The sequence below is a fragment of the Acinonyx jubatus genome, chromosome B1, assembly GCF_027475565.1.
Source record: "Acinonyx jubatus isolate Ajub_Pintada_27869175 chromosome B1, VMU_Ajub_asm_v1.0, whole genome shotgun sequence".
Lineage (NCBI taxonomy): Eukaryota > Metazoa > Chordata > Mammalia > Carnivora > Felidae > Acinonyx > Acinonyx jubatus.
This window is the reverse complement of record NC_069382.1, coordinates 145,648,437-145,670,292: the sequence shown is the minus strand read 5'-3', so window position 1 is coordinate 145,670,292 and position 21,856 is coordinate 145,648,437. Positions and strand designations below refer to the sequence as shown.

Below are 21,856 nucleotides of genomic sequence, written 5' to 3'. Positions count from 1 at the left end.
TTCGGCGAAATGTAGGAGGAAAATAAATCACATGACACAAGCGACTAATACCCTTTAATAAGTCTTCAGTTATTTACCTTGGGTCTTCTCTACAGTTGAAAGGCCACCTCAACCTACTGCCAAGCAAGACCTGACAGACACAAGGAAAGGTAATCATACTGAAATATCCAGAGAGGCCAACTTCTTTTTACAATAGAAATAATACCACCAAAGTTATTTTAGAAACACATATTCTTCCTTTTAGCTTTTATTGTTAAGTTTGAATATGTCTTGGCTTCATTTTGATATTAGTTTCTAACCTAAACCGTAGATTCTGAATGGTGTTATGATCCAATTTTCTTTTAACTTCACTTTGGGTTAAAGGCCAAGGTTTGATATGATAAACTACTAAAGACAATGTAAATTCTAGAGAAGAAGATAGAGAGGTAAACCAAGAAACAGACTCTTAACTATAGAGAACAAATTTATGATTACAAGAGAGAAGGTGGGCAGGCAGGGAGATGGGTGAAATAGGTAATGGGGATTAAGGAGTGCACTTGTGATGAGCACTGGATGTTATATGTAAGTGTTGAGTCACTATATTGTACACCTGAAACTAATATTACACTGTATGTTAACTAACTGGAAGTTAAATAAAAACTTTTTAAAAAATCATTGAAACTTAGAAAAATAATAACCAAAATAAAAAAGAAAGTATTCAAGACAAAGAACCTACAGACAAATGTGAAGGGATAACTTCTCAGCAAGATGGACGTGTAATAATAATCTCGATTGATCCCTTAATTAATTTCAAATATATTTATATCTAAAGGTCTTAATTTTATTTGTTACAGTATAACTATTGTTTTAAAACATGCCTTTTGTATTCCCATGAAAGCTAAATAATTCTATGTCACAAATTATTTCTGTCTTACAAAGTGATGAAGGCAATTTCAAGTACTCATTGGTTTAAGCATCTGATAAGGAAAAGTATGGGCTTATCTCTCTGATATCTATGCTAAAAATGGAAGAATTACTATCACTTTACAGAATTTTTGTGTGCGTGTGTGCATGTGTGTGTTATAATTTTGTGAGAACTTAACTGGAGTCTTATTCATCATAAAAATTTACTGCTCAGTCTATAATTTTAAGTTACCTGGTGATTACAATACAATATTGTTGTCTATATTCATGATACTTGTCAAGACTGGATCTTAATTATTCCAACCAAAACAAAAAAAATAGTAATTATGTGATGTGATAGAAGTGTTAATTATCACTACAATGGCAACCATATTACAATATGGTAAATTTATACAGTGTTGTATGTCAAATATATTTTAATAAAAAAATTAATTGGCATGTAAATAATTAATAAGGAACTCCACCTCTCTCAATGAAATCTGAGTTTGCTGCAGGTTGTTCAGATTTGATTCCATAGGAGTTCTTTTCTATCCACTGATATCCTATCAGCAGTTTTGAAGTCAGTTTAGTAGACAGTCTTCCAAATCATTATTACCTGGGAATGGAAGCAAATAGAGTCTGATGTGATTCCCCTTCCCAACCCTGGGGTTTAACTCTGTGAACCTCTTTTGTACAACTGTTGGTAGGACTCAATTTTATTACACATATGGCAAAAACAATAGCTACAATAGGATGTAGTTAGTATTTACTTCACAAACGTGATATGCACTTAAATATTAAAAGTCTGAAGTGTTATATGTATCTTTCTAAAAAGACAATTTATTAAAAAATAGTCAAATAGGGGGCCTGGGTGGCTCAGTTGGTTAGGCGTCTGACTCTTGATTTCGGCCCAGGTTATGATATCACAGTTCATGGGATCAAGCCCCGTGTCAGGCTCTACACTAATAGCACAGGGTCTGCTTGAGATCCTCTCTCCCCCTCTCTCTGCCTCTCCCCTGCTCACTCTCTGTCTCTCTCTCTCTCAAAATAAATAAACTTTTAAAAAAAGGGTCAAATAAGTAGGTGTGACAACCCTATATTCCATTAGAAGGATAAAACTAATTTACTTTTTTAAATATTCAAAACCACTGTAATTATGATATTTATATTTCTTATTAAAACAATCAAGTTAATAATATCATTTATGATTACTACCGAAGTATATTATAAAGAATGCAGTCTCAGGCCCCACCCCTTCCCTCCATCTTACCTATTTCCATTAGATCAATCATGGAATTAATAGAATTTTAGAAATCACTTAGTTCAAACCTTCAGTTTATAGATTAGAAAGATAAGGTCTAGGCAAGAGAAATTACTTGGCTAAAATTACTCAAGTAGATAGGGACTAGACTTGAACTCAGTCTTCCAAAGGAATGTATAGTCCCAACATCTCCAGTCTAAAACCTCTCAACTAGTTTCTGTTGTTTACAAAGCCATGCCTAACTCTTTCACCTGGCATTCAAGACCTCTCCTTTGCTGCCCTAAACTTTCTTTTCAACTTTATCTTTCCCTTCTTATAAAATACCACTCCCTTCAAAGTGTCCATGGGTGTTCCCAAGGCTTTCTCCTCTACTTGAAAAGTTTTTGTCCCTATCCCTCTCCATGGACAAGTCCTATGTATATGCCATCTTCTACACAAAGAATTTGATGATTCTCTTAACCAAAACCCTCTATCTGTAGAGAAACACTTGTGGAATTTTCCACTTTCTTTCTTTCCTCTTACACTGATTTGTGTATGTTGTAACTCTCTTCCTAAAACTGATGCTAGTTGTTGGCAAAGCCTGTATCAGACTCACCCTGTTAATTTCAAGTTTGTTGTTTTTTAAATATACAATAAAATATTTTCTACACTGGCTAAATCTACCCATAAATCTGGTTTTTTCCTTAAACCAAAAAGAAAACAAGCAAATATTGTCCCAAATCAGTCTTAAATTATAACAGATCCTCTTAATTTAATTTTTTTAAATTTACTTTCAGGTGCAATGATGAAGACTTTTTTCCTAGTTGTGAATATCCTTGCATTAACCTTGCCATTTTTGGTGAGTTGATTTCATCTAATCAATTTGTATTAAGATTTTTAAGAAAATTTTATTTGAAAGTTCTATTGTGGAAAGTGAAGTTATATTTCATGTAACAAAGTAACTGCATACTTGCTATATTTTCTTAACATTTTATTGATTTTATATTATAAAATTAGAGTCATGTTCTTCTGGATATGATTTTAGCTCCCAGAAATTAAGAAATCACACTTTAACATGTATGAAAAACCCTTAAAATTCTCATACTATACAGAAAATACATTGGGGAGGTAAAGAGAGAACAATTCTGGAAATATTTTTAAGTTATAAAATGTTATAAAAATAATTCCTAAAGAATAAATATATAAGTCATAACCCAGGATCATAAATTCTTTTTATTTAACTTTTTAAAAAAATTTTAGTGTGTTGTTTTTTTTTGAGAGAGAGAGAGATCCAAGAAAGAGAGATTATTCAGGGATCCCAGGCACTTATTTGCCCATAGCAAGAACAAGAAAACAAACATAAGATGATGTTAGATGACCATCTCTTAGATTATAAATTTTGGAAGGTACTAGTCTTTGTTTCATAATTCATGTATTATTCAATTTAGACTTCCTTTTAAGCTAATATTTATTAAATAATTCTATTAGGTAAATTCTTAGAGTCAAACTCCTTAAAATTTTGAATTATTATGACTTTTACATTTATTTTACTTCATTTATTCCTTGAAATTCCATTTTACTTTGCCCACCAGCACATTTTGAACTTAGGTTTTCTCTCTGAATAATCAGGATTAAAACTGAAATAAGAAAATTATTATTTTAGGTTCCTGGACACATTGCCAACATGTGTTTGGGAGTGGGAGTTCTCACACAACACCAAGCAATTATTGGACACCAGCAGTGTGTCAGAGATTCCAACTCCATTCTGAAACCATCTACCCAGAGACAGTGTCAAATTCCACAGGTTGAGGGTTCAGACTGTCCCGCTGCTCTCACTTCAGACACTAGTCACAAGCCAAGGCTGTTGCCTGTAGTTCTGAAGACTGGCTATCAATGGGAGTTTCCCACATTCCCCTCCTTGGATTTGGTTAATCAGCTAGAGCAGCTCACAGAATTCAGGAAATGTTTTACTTACTAGATTACTGGTTTATCATAAAAGGATGTCCTCAGGAACAGTCAGATGAAGAGATACATAGGGTAAGGTATGTAAGAAGGGGTACAGAGGTCTTATGCCCTCTCCAAGAAAGTCACTTTCCCTGAATTTCCATGTGCTTACCAACCCAGAAGCTGTCTGAACCCATCCTTTTGGGGTTTGATGGAGGCTTCCTTACATAGGGATGACTGCCTAAATTATTGGCTGTTGTCTGCTGACTCAACCGCCAATCCCTTTCCCCTCCCTAAAGGATTACAGAGTGGGATTGAAAGCCCCAACCTTCAAACCAAAAGGTTAGTTTCTCATGAGGCACCTGGATAGCTCACTGAGTTAAGCATCCCACTCTTGGTTTCAGCTCAGGTCTGATCTCCTGTTTCCTAGGTTTAAGCCCCCTGTCTGATTCCGCGCTCCCAGAGCAGAGCCTAGTTAGGATTTTCTGTTCCCCTCTCTCCCTGCCCCTCCCCTGCTGGAGCTCTCTCTCTCTCTCTCAAAATAAATAAATAAACATTGAAAAGAGAAAAAAGGTTGGTTTCTCTGGCAACCAGTCTCCATCCTTAGGTGGGGTCCACTTCATTAACATAATGAAAGACACCTTCTTCCCAACCCCATGCCCATCACTTAGGAAATCACAAGGGTTTTAGGAGCAGCACTGTGCCAGAACCTGGAATGAAGACCAAATATATATTTTTTATTATAAATCGCAGTATCACATGATCCACAACTGCCTGGTCGATAGCAACCTCTTCCTGAGCTACTTGAGCTTACTGTAGCTCCCAAACACTTCTTCTCATTTTCACAAAGGCTTCAAGCCGCAGGGACATGAATAAATAATTCAAAAAGAATGAAAGTTTATAGATTTTACCATTCAATCTTGTGAACAATCAAAACTATACATATTTTGTGATAGTATCTTATACATGTTAATTTGTCCCTTCTCTCCAAATATAGTTAGGATAATGTTTATTATTAACATTATGTGATGAATTGCACAATCTTATAGCCTACTGGTGGAATTATAAGTTGGCACAACTTTTCTGTACAGCAATCCGATAATTCCCATTAAAGGATTTTTGTCACCCCCAAAAGTTATATTTTTTAAAACTATTTTAAGGCATCTATGAAAACTATTAAAAAGGACAGTGATATACAGATGTTACTCATCTATCTATTAATAAAACATTTTTTGAAAGAAGCCTTAACGGTTAACAATAAAGAATAAACATTTCATGACAGAATCATTTATCATTTATTTTTCGAATATAGATATTTGAGTATAAAAACTATATGATAAATGGGAAAAAAAGATGAGATATTGCTTCTTGAAAAAAAGCAAGATACAATATGTGTACTAACAGGAACATATACTAGGAACATATGTACAGATTAATATAATATGAAGATGTCTAGATTATCTCAATTTGGGGGTATATGCAAACTTTCTACAATATTCATATTACCTTTTAAGTTTTAATTTAATAATTTAGTAAGTTTAGTAATTTAATGCATTTAGAGCAAAGAAATCTCTATCTCAACATACGTGAGTTTTATTATTTTATCAAATTTCTAATTTTCTGTACCAACATCATCCAAAAGAGTCTTTTTATATCCAAAGGATATGTGTGAACTGTCCTAAACTAGATCTATCATTTTTAAAAATGTTTAATCTTATAACCTCATCTCAAAAGTTTATATAAACTTTGTGAGTTTTTAAAGCTCTATATATATGCCTATGGAAATTGTTTTTTCACTCCTGATTCCCTATGCATGTTGCAATCCAGAATTAAGAAAAGTATTATAAAAACAAATGAAAGTTGATTAAAAAAACACTATTTTTTATATAACATTATATATTAATGTTATACGAGAGGCCGTTCTTTAATCGAAATAAACCTCATAAATTATCTTAGTAGGAGAGCAGAAAAAACTATGCTCAATGCCCCTCTTATTTATAATAATGTACATTCAAAAATCAAACAAAAAAAGAAACCAAAAACACAATGTAAATTCAATACAAATTGAATATAGGTTATTCATATTTTCCATTTAAACAAATATGTATATTTGTTGGCATAGGAGTCAGATGATCATACTATTTTCAACCTTAAAATCTTCTCCCCAGGTGGTGATTTTTAAAGATTTTAATTAGCTTATTGCTATCACTTCCTGAGTGGCTCACAAACCCTATAGATTAAACAACCATGGAGAATGCATTACAATATTTTACAATATTAAAGCAAAAACAGAGAAACAATGTTTTGTCTTTAGTACAAAAGATTTTTAAACCACAAAAAATCTGGACTTTGCCTTGCTTTTTTAAACTTATTTCTCATTTTTGTGAACTGCAGCAGGGTGCACAGGTGCAAAACCAAGAACAACCAACTGTAAGTTTCTTTTAATTATTTCTTGTAGAGACATGAACTCTAAAGTATAATATTATGCACAGTTCAATGGTACTTAAATGCCTTCTGTCTAAAAATTAATAAATAAACCCCATAAAATGATAATCTTTACCAAAAAAATCACTTCAGCAAACAATCGTATGAATCGACCTCAATATTCACCTGAAAATCTTGGATTCTTTTTACGACCCAAGTCACGTATTTTTGGTTTTCATGTATATTTTGCAGCATGAGAAAATTAGCTCAGAATTTAATATTGGGGAGAAAAGGAAAACAAATGTAAAGTTTAATATCTCTCCTGACTAAAGACTGGGGGAAGGATCTTCTCTGACCCATCTTTGAATACCTCTCATACACTTGCATTTACTTCCTCTTTTTGTTTTCCAAATATGTTTGAATGAACACATTTAGATATGTCTCCTTTCATGAGAAATAGTTGCTTTGGAGTGTAATTTGTTGATTTGTTTTTATTTACATGGGAAGATTTAATGACATATTTTTATAAATTCACATAACCAATAGAAGAGAGGCAAATAAAAACAGAAAATTCCCTAAGTGATCTTTAGTGAATAAAATGAAGCTGAAAGAATCCAAAGTATAAATCCAGGAATCCTCCCACATCACATTGTTTTACTATTCTGCTATAATTAGTTTAGAAAAAAAAAATGTGCCCTCAACCTAATCTCTAGATAAATAAAATTTGTAAACAATTACAAATATGTGGTAAGAACACAGATATACACATATTTTAAAAGCTATATATGTACATATATTTCTTTGCATGTGCTATGTTTGTGCATAATATGTCAAAGCTCTCTATGAGACTTTTCTAGGTATTGTACTTATTATAATGCCCAACATTTATTGAGCACTATTCATATATGCCAAGAACTGGCAATGTGGTTTACGTTATGGATTACCTCATCTAATCTGTTTGAAACTAATATTATTTTTAATATTTGTTGAAAATCAAGAAATGGAAGAGAAGTGTACAAATCTGTATCTTGTAAAATAATATGGCTGTTGAGTTCACTGCTTCCAATATTGTATTTCTTCGATGTCAAATACTAAAATATATTACTTCAAAAAGTTCTGATTTAAGATTCTAGCCTACAATTATACCATCTGCACCATGTATTCTTTTTGCAGTGCCGTGAAAATGATGAAAGATTGCTTAATCAGAAAACTGCCAAGTATATCCCAGTTCATTATGTACTGAGTAACTATCCTCACTATGAGCCCAGTTACTACCCACATAAACCAGCTGTACCAGTTAATAATCAATATATGCCCTATCCATATTATGCAAAACCAGTTGCAGTTAGGCCACATGTCCAAATTCCTCAGTGGCAAGTCCTGCCAAACACCTACACACCCACTGTGGTACGTCACCCACACCTACCTGCATCATTTATTGCCATTCCCCCAAAGAAAATTCAGGATAAGACAGGCAACCCTACCATCAATACCATTGCTACTACTGAGCCTACACTTACTCCTACCACTGAACCAATAGTGAACACTGTAGTCACTACAGAAGCATCCTCAGAATTCACCATCACAAGCACACCTGAAACTACCACAGTTCCAGTGGCTTCAACCATGGTCTAAAAACTCTAAGGAAACGTCAAAGAAGATGACATCACAGGTAAATGAGCAAAAGACAAAAATAAATAATAAAGACAAGATTAAACTTCTGACTCTTGATTTCGGCTCAAGTCATGAACTCACGGGTTCAGGGGTTTGAGCCTCTGCATTGGGCTCTGCTCTGTCTGTGCAGACCCTGCTTGGGATTCTCTCTCTCCCTGTCTGTCTCTCTCCCACTCGCTCACTCGCCCTCTCTCTCTCAAAATAAATAAATAAACTTTAAAAAAATATTTAATAAAAATTTTTTTAAAATAATACAGACAAGATCCATGGATTCATCAGTACAATCATAACATCTAAGATAATACGATAGACAAATTAAGTCTGTTACAGGAGCAGTCAAAATGGGTTCATTATCATTTTATTTTGGTGGTGCCATACCATCGATATAGTAGATTCTGTTTCAGTAAGAAATGAAATATCTTACTTTACAAAATGAAGAAAAATTTGAGCTTTTATTATCAAACTTAATTTCAAAAATTGGAACATGACTAGAATCGATTAGTTTTACTTTATTTCTGTTCACACATGAAGTAAAAACTTGTGATTTTTCTTATCTCAAACATAAATTTTCTTAGATCATTTATACAGAATGTGAGTTTAAATATATTTTAAACATGTGATCATGTTCTTCCACTCTAATTTTGCCCTAAATTGAATAAAAGGAAATACATTTCCCATACATTCCTTTATTTCAGACATCATTTCAGAAAGGACCCATGAAGTTAGGCACCCGAAATTTCTCATATTGTAAGATAAACCCATGAAACAATTGTAATTCTTAATTTAAAAAGCACATACATACTAAAAGAATATTTTCAGAATCTTAAATGTGATGCCAATATTCCCATTTATTATTTGGATCCAATAATAAGGGTGAGTCTAAAATAACTTGCAACTTATGGGAAGAAGTTAAAGGGAAAGATCAATAAAATAGAAAATAACCAAAGAGTTTAAATAATTTGGGGAGAAAATTGTGAAATTTGGAGTTTCTTTGCAATAAATATTTTCAGTACATCACACTGCCTATATGTTATGTAATCTAAAATACAACACAGTAATCTGTGTTACAACTGGAATAGCATTAGACCACAGAGGGCTGTTTCTTCCATCTGTGTGAATTTGGGCAAGTCACTACTCTCTCTGAACTTTCACTTTCTCTTAGTTGTGGTTTCTATAAGACTCAAGTGGCAATGCATATTGTGAAAAGATTGTAAAAACTGGTCAGTCTACAAAACATAATACATTAGAAAAAAATAAAAATAATAAAAAATAAAATTTATTTTTAACCAACATCTTGTCCTTACTAAATGGTAATTACTTTATATAATTACCTCTGATTATTCCTATAGCAACCATATGGGACACATTATATTATGTTGAATTCACACACACAAAAATAAATACAAACAGGCCTATGGATTTTAACTAAATTACCATAGCTCAAAAGTTCAAAACTGGAAACCAAACCAAAACTGTCTGATTTCAGACAATAAAGCTTAATTACTATGCCATCTATTTCCATACAGGCTGTCTAATGTGCAAAAAAAACAGAAAATACATTATGGTTTCCTTAGATCAGTGTATGTGTAAATTTTAATATTTGATTGCTATTTAATAGGACATATGGTAGGAAAAAGAATATAAGATGCTGGATAAATTTTTGACTTATTAAAATTTAGAAAACACAATGAGAAAATTAATGGAGACAACATGAAAGCAAGTAGTACACAGTTACATATTTTATTGATTCAAAAGATGTTACATGATTATATTTTTAATGGAATAATCATTATTTCAATAGTTACATTTGTTCAAAACTCATGAACCTAGATTTCTAAGCTACAACCAGTGTATAATATCACTTATAAAGAAGCATGTAAAGGACATTGTCTTGGTGTAAATATTCAGTGAAGTCAATTATTCTCAGTTACTATAAGCCAATTTTAAATATTTATATTTAAATATTTATATTTAAATTTTTAATTTGATAAAATCCTTGCATACAGACATAAGAGATAAATCATTTAAGTTAAATAATAGTGTACATGAAAACTGTTAACACATTATACATTAAATTCCTAATCTGTCATCATTTTTTATAGGTCTTGCCGAAACCATATGACTACTCCAAACTCTTCTTTGGTCACCCATCCACCTTCATTCAAGAAAGAGAAAGTGATTTCAATGGATTTGGCTCCTTTCTCTTCTCCCCTTACATTTTACATCCATGTCTCATTTAATTTTTTGTTTCTTGCACAATAAAGCCATTTGAATGCAAGCAGATCTCTTAATTGAGGAGTCTGTGGATATACCTCAGGGATCTTTGAAACCTTGAAAGTCCAAGGCAAATTTAGTGTGAGTTTGAGTAAACAAGTTTCTCTGGGGCAAAGTTCAAAATATCATCTAATTCTCAAAGTGGTACATGGTCAACACTGATTAAGAACATCTTCTCCAGGATGACACTGGAACATCTAAACTTACAACTAAGTCATTGGGACCAGGAAAAAGCTAAGCCATGGTAATCCAGTCCCAGGGACCACAAAAGTGACTCTTGAGAGACACTCTAGAAACTAGAGTTAGAAACTCTAGAGTTAACATTAAATTTAAGTGTTCCAATGTATCGTTAATGATAAGATCATTCCCAGGAGCAATTTCTGGGCACAGGCAGACTATAGATGACCACTACTGCTAACACAGATACATAGGAAAATTATGAAGTTGATGGAAACTAGACTAGATTCTTCCAGACTAGAAGCTACAGTGTCACATCTGTCCAAATATAAATATGCACATGTGTGTGCACACGTGCACACATACACACACACAGGAAGCTTCTAGAGTTGACATCTTCCAGTATACAAACATTGGTGAATATTCAAAGTCCAAAAATAAGGGTTTTTTCTTAAACAAATATTGCAAAAATAAGTGGATTGCTTATTTGGTTGCTCCATATTTAACACATCCTGCCAGAGAAAATACAAATCACTCAACCCTTACAAAGTGCTTACTGGTCACCCATCTAATCTTTTGCCGAAACCCTCAACAGATGTGCTATTATTAGGAATGATTTTTAGCCTTTTACCTGCTCTCTCGCTCAAATTCTAGAGTCTGGAAGAGAGGGATGGTCAGAAGCATGGCATAGCTGGGCCTCATTTGCTATGACCATTAGTAACATTATTAATTTCTTGAAAAACAAAGTGCAAATGTGGAAGAGGCAGAATTTATTTTATTAATTAAAAAAAATTTATCACCTACTAGGTACAAGGTACCTAGTGTAACTTATGCCCATACATACACATACTCTTTGGCTAAAATATCACATTCTTTAAATTTTTTTTAACCTTTTTTTTTTTTTTTTTTTTTGAGACAGAGAGAGCATGAACGGGGCAGGGGCAGAGAGAGAGGGAGACACAGAATCGGAAGCAGGCTCCAGGCTCTGAGCCATCAGCGCAGAGCCCGACGCGGGGCTCGAACTCACTGACCGCGAGATCGTGACCTGAGCTGAAGTCGGACGCTTAACCGACTGAGCCACCCAGGCGCCCCTAAAATATCACATTCTTAAGAAAACCTTTCCTGAACTTCCAAGATCAAATGATCCACTAATGTGCTTGCATAGCATCCTGCCTCTGCCAGTTCTTTCTCCTTTACTACTCCTCAAACTCTGTTACACCTGCCTATCTTTCCTGCCGGCCTACAAGTCCTATAAATATAGGAACTATAGTCTTATATCCTGCTCACTATTGTCTGTCCAAGGTTAGGCCTGATACAGTGTAGGAACCAAATAAATATTTGTTAAACAAATGAGTAAACAGAAGAATAGTGGATTAATGACTGAAGTTGAAATACCCATATAATAAGATTAAATAACCTAGATTTCTCTTACCAAAATCTAGGAAAAAAATAAATTCTGACCTTAGCAGTTAGTGATCACAAATCAAACTACCAAAATCAGTGATTATTGTTAAACCAATTTTAAATCAAAAGAAAATTACTACAAATAATTGTCAGCAATCACAGCAATATAAAAGTATACAGAGAGGATGTTTTTATAACTTACTCTCAATTTTCAAGGAAAGAAAGCTGAATGCCAACAGAATGATAACTAAACTGTGATATCAATATTATGCATTATCTTAATTTTAGCACACTATTTAAAAGAAGGAGATTATGGCATATTCTCTTCCTAATCTTCCTAACATGATATACTTTAGTAGTGGCCAGATGCCCATATTATTGAAATCATGGCTATAAAGCTAATAGTCAGGCTGATGAACAAAAGCAGACTTAAAAGATCAACTGTATACTTTTTATATACATATTTTATTGGAATATACTGAAAAATCCCAGAAACTCTTGAAGGCAAGATTAAACTCTGATACATTCCTATAAAATTAATATTTGGCATTAACATAGTTTTTTCCATATCTAAAAATCATTCTTTAAAATAATTTATAACAAAATGTCTACAGTCATTTTGGGGAGGCTAAAATAGGACCTTAATGAATAAAACCTTGAAATATCTCATGCCATTAGACAATAAATTTTAAACTAATGATTTCAAGTAATAGCACAAATAATAAAACTCTATAATAAAATTATTCTTTTTTTCTAAAATTTATCAGTGAAACATATTTCCACAAAAAGAATCCATGCAAGCAGCTGATTTTGCCAGCAGATTTGACTTTCTTTTAATCAGTATTAACCCTTGCCAACAATATTCATATTCAAGTTATTTCAGTCTCTCCACAGTAGGGAATAAGTAGGAGGGACATCCAGGGATGAAAGGTTTATTTATTCAGAGGGTGCTTACTAGTTTTCATTTGGAGACAGAGTCTGTTTACTGGAAAAGAGTCAGCTTGGTTAACAGAAGTTAAAAATCTGACCAGAACAAGGAGGAGAAACCTTCTTCTAAGGTATCTACACAGGTAAGAGTTTGGGACATAGATTCTTTATTAGGCTCTGGGCTTTCCACAGTTTGGACATAAGTGTAACAGTTAAATTATCGCTGGAATGATCTGTTGAATTAGACAAACTGAATTTGTTTCTAGCATTATTATACTAATTACTATGGCAACTCATCATATATCCTCAAAGACCAGAGTTTCACTTTCTCTGCAGTTTAATCAAAGCTTATTCCTATGAACTGTGCAAGTTCTATGGCCAAATAGCAATCTTTGATAAAACAAGCATAATTTAAGTAAAAATCATAAAACAAGCTTGTCTTTGTTAAGTAAAAATTGCTATAATAGGAATGCTTCATTCTGCCTAAAATACTCCCTGGTGATAGAATGGGTGCAAACTTCAATATTTTCTTCAACCCTTCAGGACTCTATGAAAGCATAAATAATTTAAAAATAATTTAAAAATATTTTTTACTTAAATAATGGACTTTTTCTTATATTTAAAGAAGAATTACACTGTTAACTCCAATTACTCTAATTATGCTTATGTTATTAGAAATTATAAAGGGTGCAGAAAGTCTGTGGGTAACCAGCAAATTATTTAGTGAAAGTACTGGTCATTGAGAAGTCTTAATATCGTGACTTACTAAAATAATTTACACGATATGCACTATTAATATGGATTATTTTCTTTTTTCTTTTCTTTTCTCTTTCTTTTTTCTGAAGTCCATGAAGAAAAGATGAAGATCTTCCTCTTATCTATGATCACCTTGAACCTTACTACATTCTTATTGGTAAGTTTTCAATGCTCTTCAACAAGTAATTTTTTTTTTCACTTAAAAAAAGATAAAGAGGTTCATATCAATCATATACAAAAAAAAATCTTAGAGTAAAATATCACTGTGCTTATAACCAGGATAAGGAAAGCTTTGTTGCTTTAAAAAAAATTTACCATGAACTCTGATTATTATATCCCTTTCTATATAGTCACATAGCAGATTATAAATTTAAAAAAAAAAATCAGAAACATGTCCACACAAAAACGTGCACATGGATGTTTATAGCAGTTCTATTCATAACTGCCAAAACTTGGAAACAACCAAGATATCCTTCAGTGGTGAGTGAATAAACTGTGGTATACTCAAATAATGAAATATTATTTGGTACTAAAGAAAAATGAACTATCAAACCATGAAAATTATGGAGAAAACTTAAATGCATAGTTCCAACTATATCACATTCTGGAAAAAGCAAAACTATGAAAATAATAATAAAAAAAAAAACAATGGTCACTAGGAGTTAGGAAGAATGAATAGGTAAAGTACAAAGAATTTTTATGGTAGTGAACCATTCTATAAGATACTATACTGGTGAATACATGCTATTATACATTTATCAAGACCCACAGAATGTACAACATTAAGACTGAGATCTAATGTAACCTATGGACTTTGAATAATGATATGTATATGTTAAGTTCACTGATTATTATAGGTACTACTCTGGTGTGGATACTAAAAGTGGAAGAAACTGCATATGTAGAAGCAGGGAGTATATAGAAAATCTCGGTGCCATCTACTCAACTTTGCTATAAACCTAAAACTGCTCCAAAAAGTAGACTTAAAAAAATAAAATATGAAAAAAGTTAAAAATGGTCACTTTTTTGTTTTTACTAGTGAACATTTTTAAATATGACCCATGTGACTTGATGCCACACATATATTTTTATTTGTATCCTTTTGTATTTGCAGACAACTGAATGTCTTAAAACTCATGACCAGTCAAGACAAAAGCTATTGAGGCTGAATTCACCTACCAAAACCAGAAAAACCAAGTCCTCACATGCCCCCCTTGCACTAAGACAAGCCCAAGCCCAGACATCAACACAGTCTTTGAGCCAGGCTTCACTTATTGAGACTCAACCAAAATCATCTTTATCAGTTTTACCAAACTGTGGGGAATAAGTTTAGGAATTCCTTGGACTCGCACCAATGGGTTAACAAGGCTTACAACAAAAGTATCTGACAATAAGTAAACTGGGTGAAAGCACCCCCGGCAAAGAACAAAAGCAAAAAGCTGCTTCCACAGGATGAAAGCTTCCAAGAACAGAAAAACAGGGCAACAGACCACAGCAGCAAGGTGAAATTGCCCAGAGATAATTTGCAAAAGAAAAGTGCCTTGTTGACCCCGAGGTAGCATGCTTATCTGTTTTATCTCCTAGGCAAGTTAAGATAAACAGACACAGCACCTGGTGCCTGCTGTTAACAGCCATCTGCTTAGTGCCAGGATTTTGTTTTGCATTGACCCAAAACCCCTAACACAACATATCTTTGAAACCCCCTTCTTCTCACACACTTGAGTTAATGATCATTGTTTCATTATCTCTTTCTGCATGCCCATTATGTTTGTAAGCCTTCTGATCCTAATAAATGTGGAGCAAGGAGCCTTACTCAGGGCTCTTTTCTCCTCTCAGGCATTAGCCTCTCTCATATTCAATTCTTTGTCCGCTCTCTTGCCGGACAAGAGAGAACTCCAGATTCAAAAGTCTGCAACACCAAACCAATCCCTAGTATCTAAGTTTGAAAAATCTTCAACTTCTAAGTTAACATCCAAGCACTCATTATCTTCCCAAGATGCAACAAAAAGGCCCACCTCTACCAAAAAGTGATTTCTATCTAGGAATATTGTACAAAAATAGCCATAATTAAAACCAACTTCAAAAAAGAGAACTTAATCCACAAGTCTGCACACAAATTGATTTCAGCTGACAAGACTGAGTTCAAACAGTCATCATCCTCCAAAACTGCTATAAAAAGGATGAAAACTATTAATCCGAAACAGAAATGGTCAAAAATTTCCAAGGCTATACCCAAGCAGACATTATCTTCCCACAATACAGGAAAAGGGTCTTCAGTTGCCAATACTACACAAAAATCACCTGTAAAGACAGGAAAACAGAAGGTTCCAGCTGCAATACTTGCACTTAAACAGGTGTCATCTTCCCAAGGTGCAGTAAGGAGCCATCTGGTTCCTAAGTCTAAATGGCTGAAGTCTAAAGTTTCCAATAGTTAGATAAAGAGAGTTTCTTACAAGAGGTCTCCACCAACCAATTTATCAGTCTCCAGATCTGCTTCAAGAGGAATTGCTAAGTCCACAGACAACTCCTAAGGATGTAATTCTTCCAGAAACCACCATCTAGCTTCCAAAAACAAACCAAAGAAGATGAGACCCTTGCATCCCGTTAACCAATCTCCATCTGATCCAGCATGACTACATGCTCCCAAGTGCCATGTATGCAAACCTCATTCATCACTACCTTGTCTAATAAAATGTCCTCCATCTTAACTTGAAATTCATACATCTGAACCTCATAAACCTTGTCAAGTCAACCAAAAAAGCAGCCCTCCGATAATTCTGTAGAAGCAGCTCCTGCATCACAAGCAGCATCAACTACTGTCTTTGCAGATATCACCACAATAGCCAATGGAGGTACTCATGACATTACTGCTAGCATAGCTCAAATTACACCCAATGAAAAAGCCCTTACTACTCCCTTCTCGTCTGCTGCTACTACTACCTCTGCATGTAAAATCATCACTTAGTTTGCTGGTACCACCACCACCACCAGACAAGAGACACTATCCTTGAAGATGACACAGCTACTACCATCACTAACACTACTGCTATGGCAACCACTTCTGCAGTTGACACCACCTCTACTAACAGTGGTACTGCTGTGACTGCTCCCATGACTAGTCCCACAGCCACTGTGGTGAGCACCAACAGGGCAAGTCATACTGTAACTGACCCTGCAGCCACTGCAGAGGCTCTTAAAACCACCGCAGCTGCTCCAGGGGTGAACATGTCCACCCTCAGCACTACTCTTCTTGTGACTGTTAGCACTTCTGCTCCCCCTGATGCCACCACTGCTACCAAAACAACTGCTGACACTTTGCCCAAAGATGCCACCAACCCTGAAGGGATTGCTATGGCACTGAAGAATATGGTTCAGCCCTTGAATATATATCCCAGAGCTTGCAGAAGATTCCACAGCAACTCCAGAATCTAATGCCACATGCCCTGTTACTCATTTCAACTCCAGCGGCCACTTCTCCTAAATAAAATACCTCAGAACATACAACTGACAACACTCCGTAGAACCTACAAGGGATAGCTACTACACATGCCCCCTGAATACTGACTTAATACCCCAACGAATAATCAAAGATATGAAATACTGAAGATTTGAACAGTGAAAATACAATTCTTTAAGCATACTATCCTGTAGATTTTAACCTTTCTTCATCTATCACCAACAAATCATTTCACATATTTGAAATACCATAAGAATTGTCATTACGTTTTTTTTAAGTTTTTTTCAAAGTAATCTCTACACCCAATGTGAGGCTTGAACTCACAATCCCGAAATAAAGAGTCACATGCTCTACTGACTGAGTCAGCCAGGTGCCCCAATAACTGTCATTGTATTTTACCATGATGACTGAATTCATTTCACAGCCCTCAATACTTGACATAAAAGAAGAAATTTGTCTTTTATTGTCCTTGATGTCTTAAAAGCAAGAATCCCTAACTCCTCTTAATTTCCCTCTTAAGCAACGAAATCTCTCATTCACTGACTTTGACTATATTATCCCCCAAATTTGTCATTTATAGCTTAAAATAATAATTTATTAACTTTTTTGAAAGGAAATGAACACTTACAGGTGTTACCTATAGAATAATACAAATCCCTTATAGGGGATATGAGATTTCTAGGATACTGTAAAACTGGAGGCAGAGATATTATTCAGAAAACCAACAAGCTTTCATTCCCTGAATGAAAAGTTGACCCTGGTGCATACCAAAAGGCTTCCAGAGGTCTGTAGATACCTCCTTATATAGAAAAGACTAAATTATTCCTGACCTATAAAGCACTGGAAGGCAAAAAGAGTTTTTTAAATCCAACAAGAAGCTGTCTTGCGTGGAAAATGTCACTGGCATCACTATAACCACACACTCATAGACTGGGATCCAAGGAGAACTGAACTGAGAAATTCTGCCCCTGTCCTTTCTCTCTATGACCACTTCATTAAAGCCTCTATATCCTCTGAGAAATAAGTAGGGGATTGATCTACTTTTATTGGGTCTGTATGTGTCTGTGTGCAAGAGAGAGAAAGAGAGGAGATGAGGGGTTAGGAGAATTTGCCTGTCAAACTATAGCTCATGAGAAAGGCTGCCTCATATTTATTCTTTCCATTTCCCACCATAAGTGCTTTCTTCCTTTATACAATGTGGAATCAATAGCATATATGCGACAGGAATTTAGAACTGAAAGAAAAAATAAACGAAGACTACTTTTCTCCTCAGGCCAAGCATATTTTAAGTTTATCAATTTTTATCTTAAAATATTCTTCCTCACGACTATCCCACAGAAAATTTTTAAATCAGTGTACTCATGATGTTGGATGGGAACACCTTCATAATCTGGATTGGTTTATAAAAGCAAACCAAATTAGTAGATAAGATGTCCCTTCTTTTTACAGCCTTTGAAGATAGTTTACATGTACATGAGAAATATCATAAGGATCTACTAAGCACAGGCTTAAATTTGGATCTGCTCACTAGCTCCATAAATGCATACGTCTAAAAGATTTCTGCTAACTGATCTTCTCATTCCTAGACATTTATGAATTTTTATACACCTAAAATTTTGTCCAAGACTCTTTACTATGTAAAGAGTTTTTATGATAATTAAATATATTAAATTAACACAGTCAACCTCGTAGTTTGAGCATCTACAAATAGCAAAACAAATCTCTGTGCTAAGTGCTTTGAGACAATAAAAAAAGCCCCAAATAATGACAATGGTCTAAGGGAGCTAAGACAAAAGGTGGGCACATAGTATATGTATAACTAATGATGGCACAATCCAAAATAGTAGAGATTTCTTACAGACCAAGGCAGTAATAGAGGAAAAATAGAAAAGTGTAGGAAAAAGGTGGTATCTGAGCTGGATGTTAAAGAATGGGTTGAATTTTTTACTCTCTCATTTTTTTATGATTTAAAGAGTACTTTTAACAACTGAATGTTACCAATAAGCAAAACATTAAAAAAAATATATAACTCATATGAAAGTCCAAATTTTCCTCCAAAACATGAATGATCTGGTATTGTGGGCAGGCACTCTCGTGTGACAACTGTCAACCACAGCAGTGCTACTCAAAGTGTGGTCTGCAAACTGGCTGCTAATCCACAAAATGTTACAGATCAGTTAAGAGTGAAGGACTTAAATCAATGTTGTCAATGCACACATTTTCCAGCTTCCTTTATATTAATTGATTGATTCATGTTTTCATTCATTCATTTAGCAGCAAGACTTTCTTGCTGACAAACGCAATATGTTGTGGTGCAAGTTCTTCTTCTAAGCCCTGACCGGTCCTTTGAGTATCAATGGAACTAAGAAGTGGCTACTCCTCATTCTCATAAATGAGACACACTCTTCTCCAGTCTCAACTAGGCCTACTTCACACTCACTGTTAACTAGAACAGATAGCCAAGTGGGTCCGAAACTCCCTTCTGTACGAATTGCATATGAACCACACGTCAGCGATTATTCTCCTACTTTTTTCAAAACAACCTGATAGAAAAATGTCTAAGGTCATGCTAATACCAATGATTTTGATAAGAATATATCCAGATATTTTATATTTACTTAATCATGATTGGTGTTAATAAATAAGTGATTAATAATCTCTTCCATATCAATAATATGTTAAAAACTGTGCATTGTATTCATGATTACAAGAAGGTTGGCCTACTTTTCTAAAATATCTTTCAGTTCACACTGAAGAAAGCATGAATAATTTTTATATAACATAGAGTTTATAATGTTACAAGATGCAATTTCCGTATGTGAACTGTCCTTACAAAATTAAGTATAAACTCAAATTTAGGGAATATGCAGACCAAAGTTCTTACCTTCCAAAGTCCTTTCTACCATATTCCAATATTCATTTAAAATAAAAACCATAAATTGGAACTCCTAAAATAGTACTGACTTCCTAAAGGAGAGTGTTATGATTAATGCTCCAAAGTAATGACAAACTTAAAAGAGAAAGGAGGTCAACCTTATTCTGAGTCAAATTAGTGTATCAGTATTAAGTATACATAATATTATTAACTTTAAAGTGATTACCTCAATTCTCAGAAAAGACAATATTGTATATTGTTATTGCACAGCTCTTATTATGATACTGATTATCACGCAGGCACCCAGTCATTCAAGTGCAGCCAAACCCTGACTTCTGGCCTACACAAGGTTCTTAGAAGAAAAGATGAATGAAGAAAGTTTGTCCAAAAGAAATGGCTAAGTGGAAGTGTACTTTCTCTGTTAACCAGATATCAATAGATCAAAGTCACTCTTTTCTGTTTGTATAATATTTCTTTCCAATAAATCCCTAGACCCTCAAGACAAGAACCAGGTCTCTCTTGTTCCTATTGAGTCCACAATGCTTTCTATGGAGTGGATGTCCAATAAATATCTGTTGAATGAATAAATAAATCAAAGTTGTCATTTCAAATCTAGTAATGCTGAGATTAAAAGTTATGTTACATACATCTGTAAATAATACATTAAAATTTAATACATAAATAAATTATATTACAAACAATTGTCACATAGTGCTAAAGAGTTTACAAGGTAAATAAATATTCTAATTTAATTCTAATAACAACACACTCAGGTAAATAGAACAGGATTCCCATTTATAGATATGAAAATGGCATTTGCAAATAAGTTTACCAAGGTCACACAGAAATAAAATGACTGTGTGACCTTTAGAAACTTTAGAAACTTCTTCCCATTTTTTTCTTAAATACACTAGTGATTTCTCACAGCTACATTTCTTCAGAATTAATGTATTTGCCATTTGTTCTGGTATGTGGCTTAATACAGATGAATATGTAAACATGGTAAATAAATCAGTATAAAATTAACAAAAGTATGCTTAAGCAAAATTATGTATATTTCTTCCATTGCATGGTCATGACAATTAAAAAAGTATTTACAAAGTAGATTATTAGATAACTGAACATGTGATTTTCAAAATCTGGGAGATTCTAAGTTAAAAGGATCATGAGGGAGTACAACGGGAGTGCAGCAAGGTAGACATATTTCACAAATTTTCCTTAATGCAGGCACTTTAAGTGTTAAATAACTGTGTTTTAATTCAATGTTGGAAAGATTATTTATAACCTCCTATTACATTCTCTCAGACATTCATGTCTTTGAGTCTATTAAACTTTGGAATATGGAAACAAACTGCAAAAATAAAGTTGTTCAAATTCCAAAAATTGGGGAACATCAGACAATATACAAATTATTCTATAGCTGCAAATAAGAAACCAAACCATGGTTTTCTTAAAATAAGTGATATACATATAAGCTGTAGTGTTGATTTACAAATTTTGCTAACTATCAGATTTTATCATTACCTTTTCCAAGTAAAAGATAAGATAGAGTTCTCAACGTGCCTGAGTCAGAAAATCCAAAGGGAAAATGTTTCAAGATTAAATTGAAATAATCGCATATACACATTTTTTTTCCTAGCCCCCACTCTCTACTACAACCAATAGGCAAAAAGTAGGAGGTACAAAGGGAAGGCATGGCTGCCTTATTAGGTGGAAGAATCATTCAATAAGTTCTCTTGCCATCTGTAGGTACCAAGTCTTAGAGGCACTGCTGAGTTAAGAAGAAGCAAGTCCTGACCAAGATCCAAAGGAGACACCCCTC

The 21,856-nt window shown here is 33.9% G+C and overlaps 1 protein-coding gene across 1 annotated transcript; it reads left to right on the top strand.

Annotated features, from left to right (window-relative positions):
- Positions 1-2,927: 2,927 nt before the first annotated feature.
- CSN3 (casein kappa) lies at positions 2,928-8,156 on the top strand. Its single transcript, XM_015076911.2, has 3 exons — positions 2,928-2,981; positions 6,464-6,496; positions 7,664-8,156. The coding sequence occupies exons 1-3, from the start codon at positions 2,928-2,930 to the stop codon at positions 8,123-8,125; spliced, it is 549 nt and encodes a 182-aa protein (XP_014932397.1). The 3' UTR covers positions 8,126-8,156.
- The last annotated feature ends 13,700 nt before the right edge of the window (positions 8,157-21,856 follow it).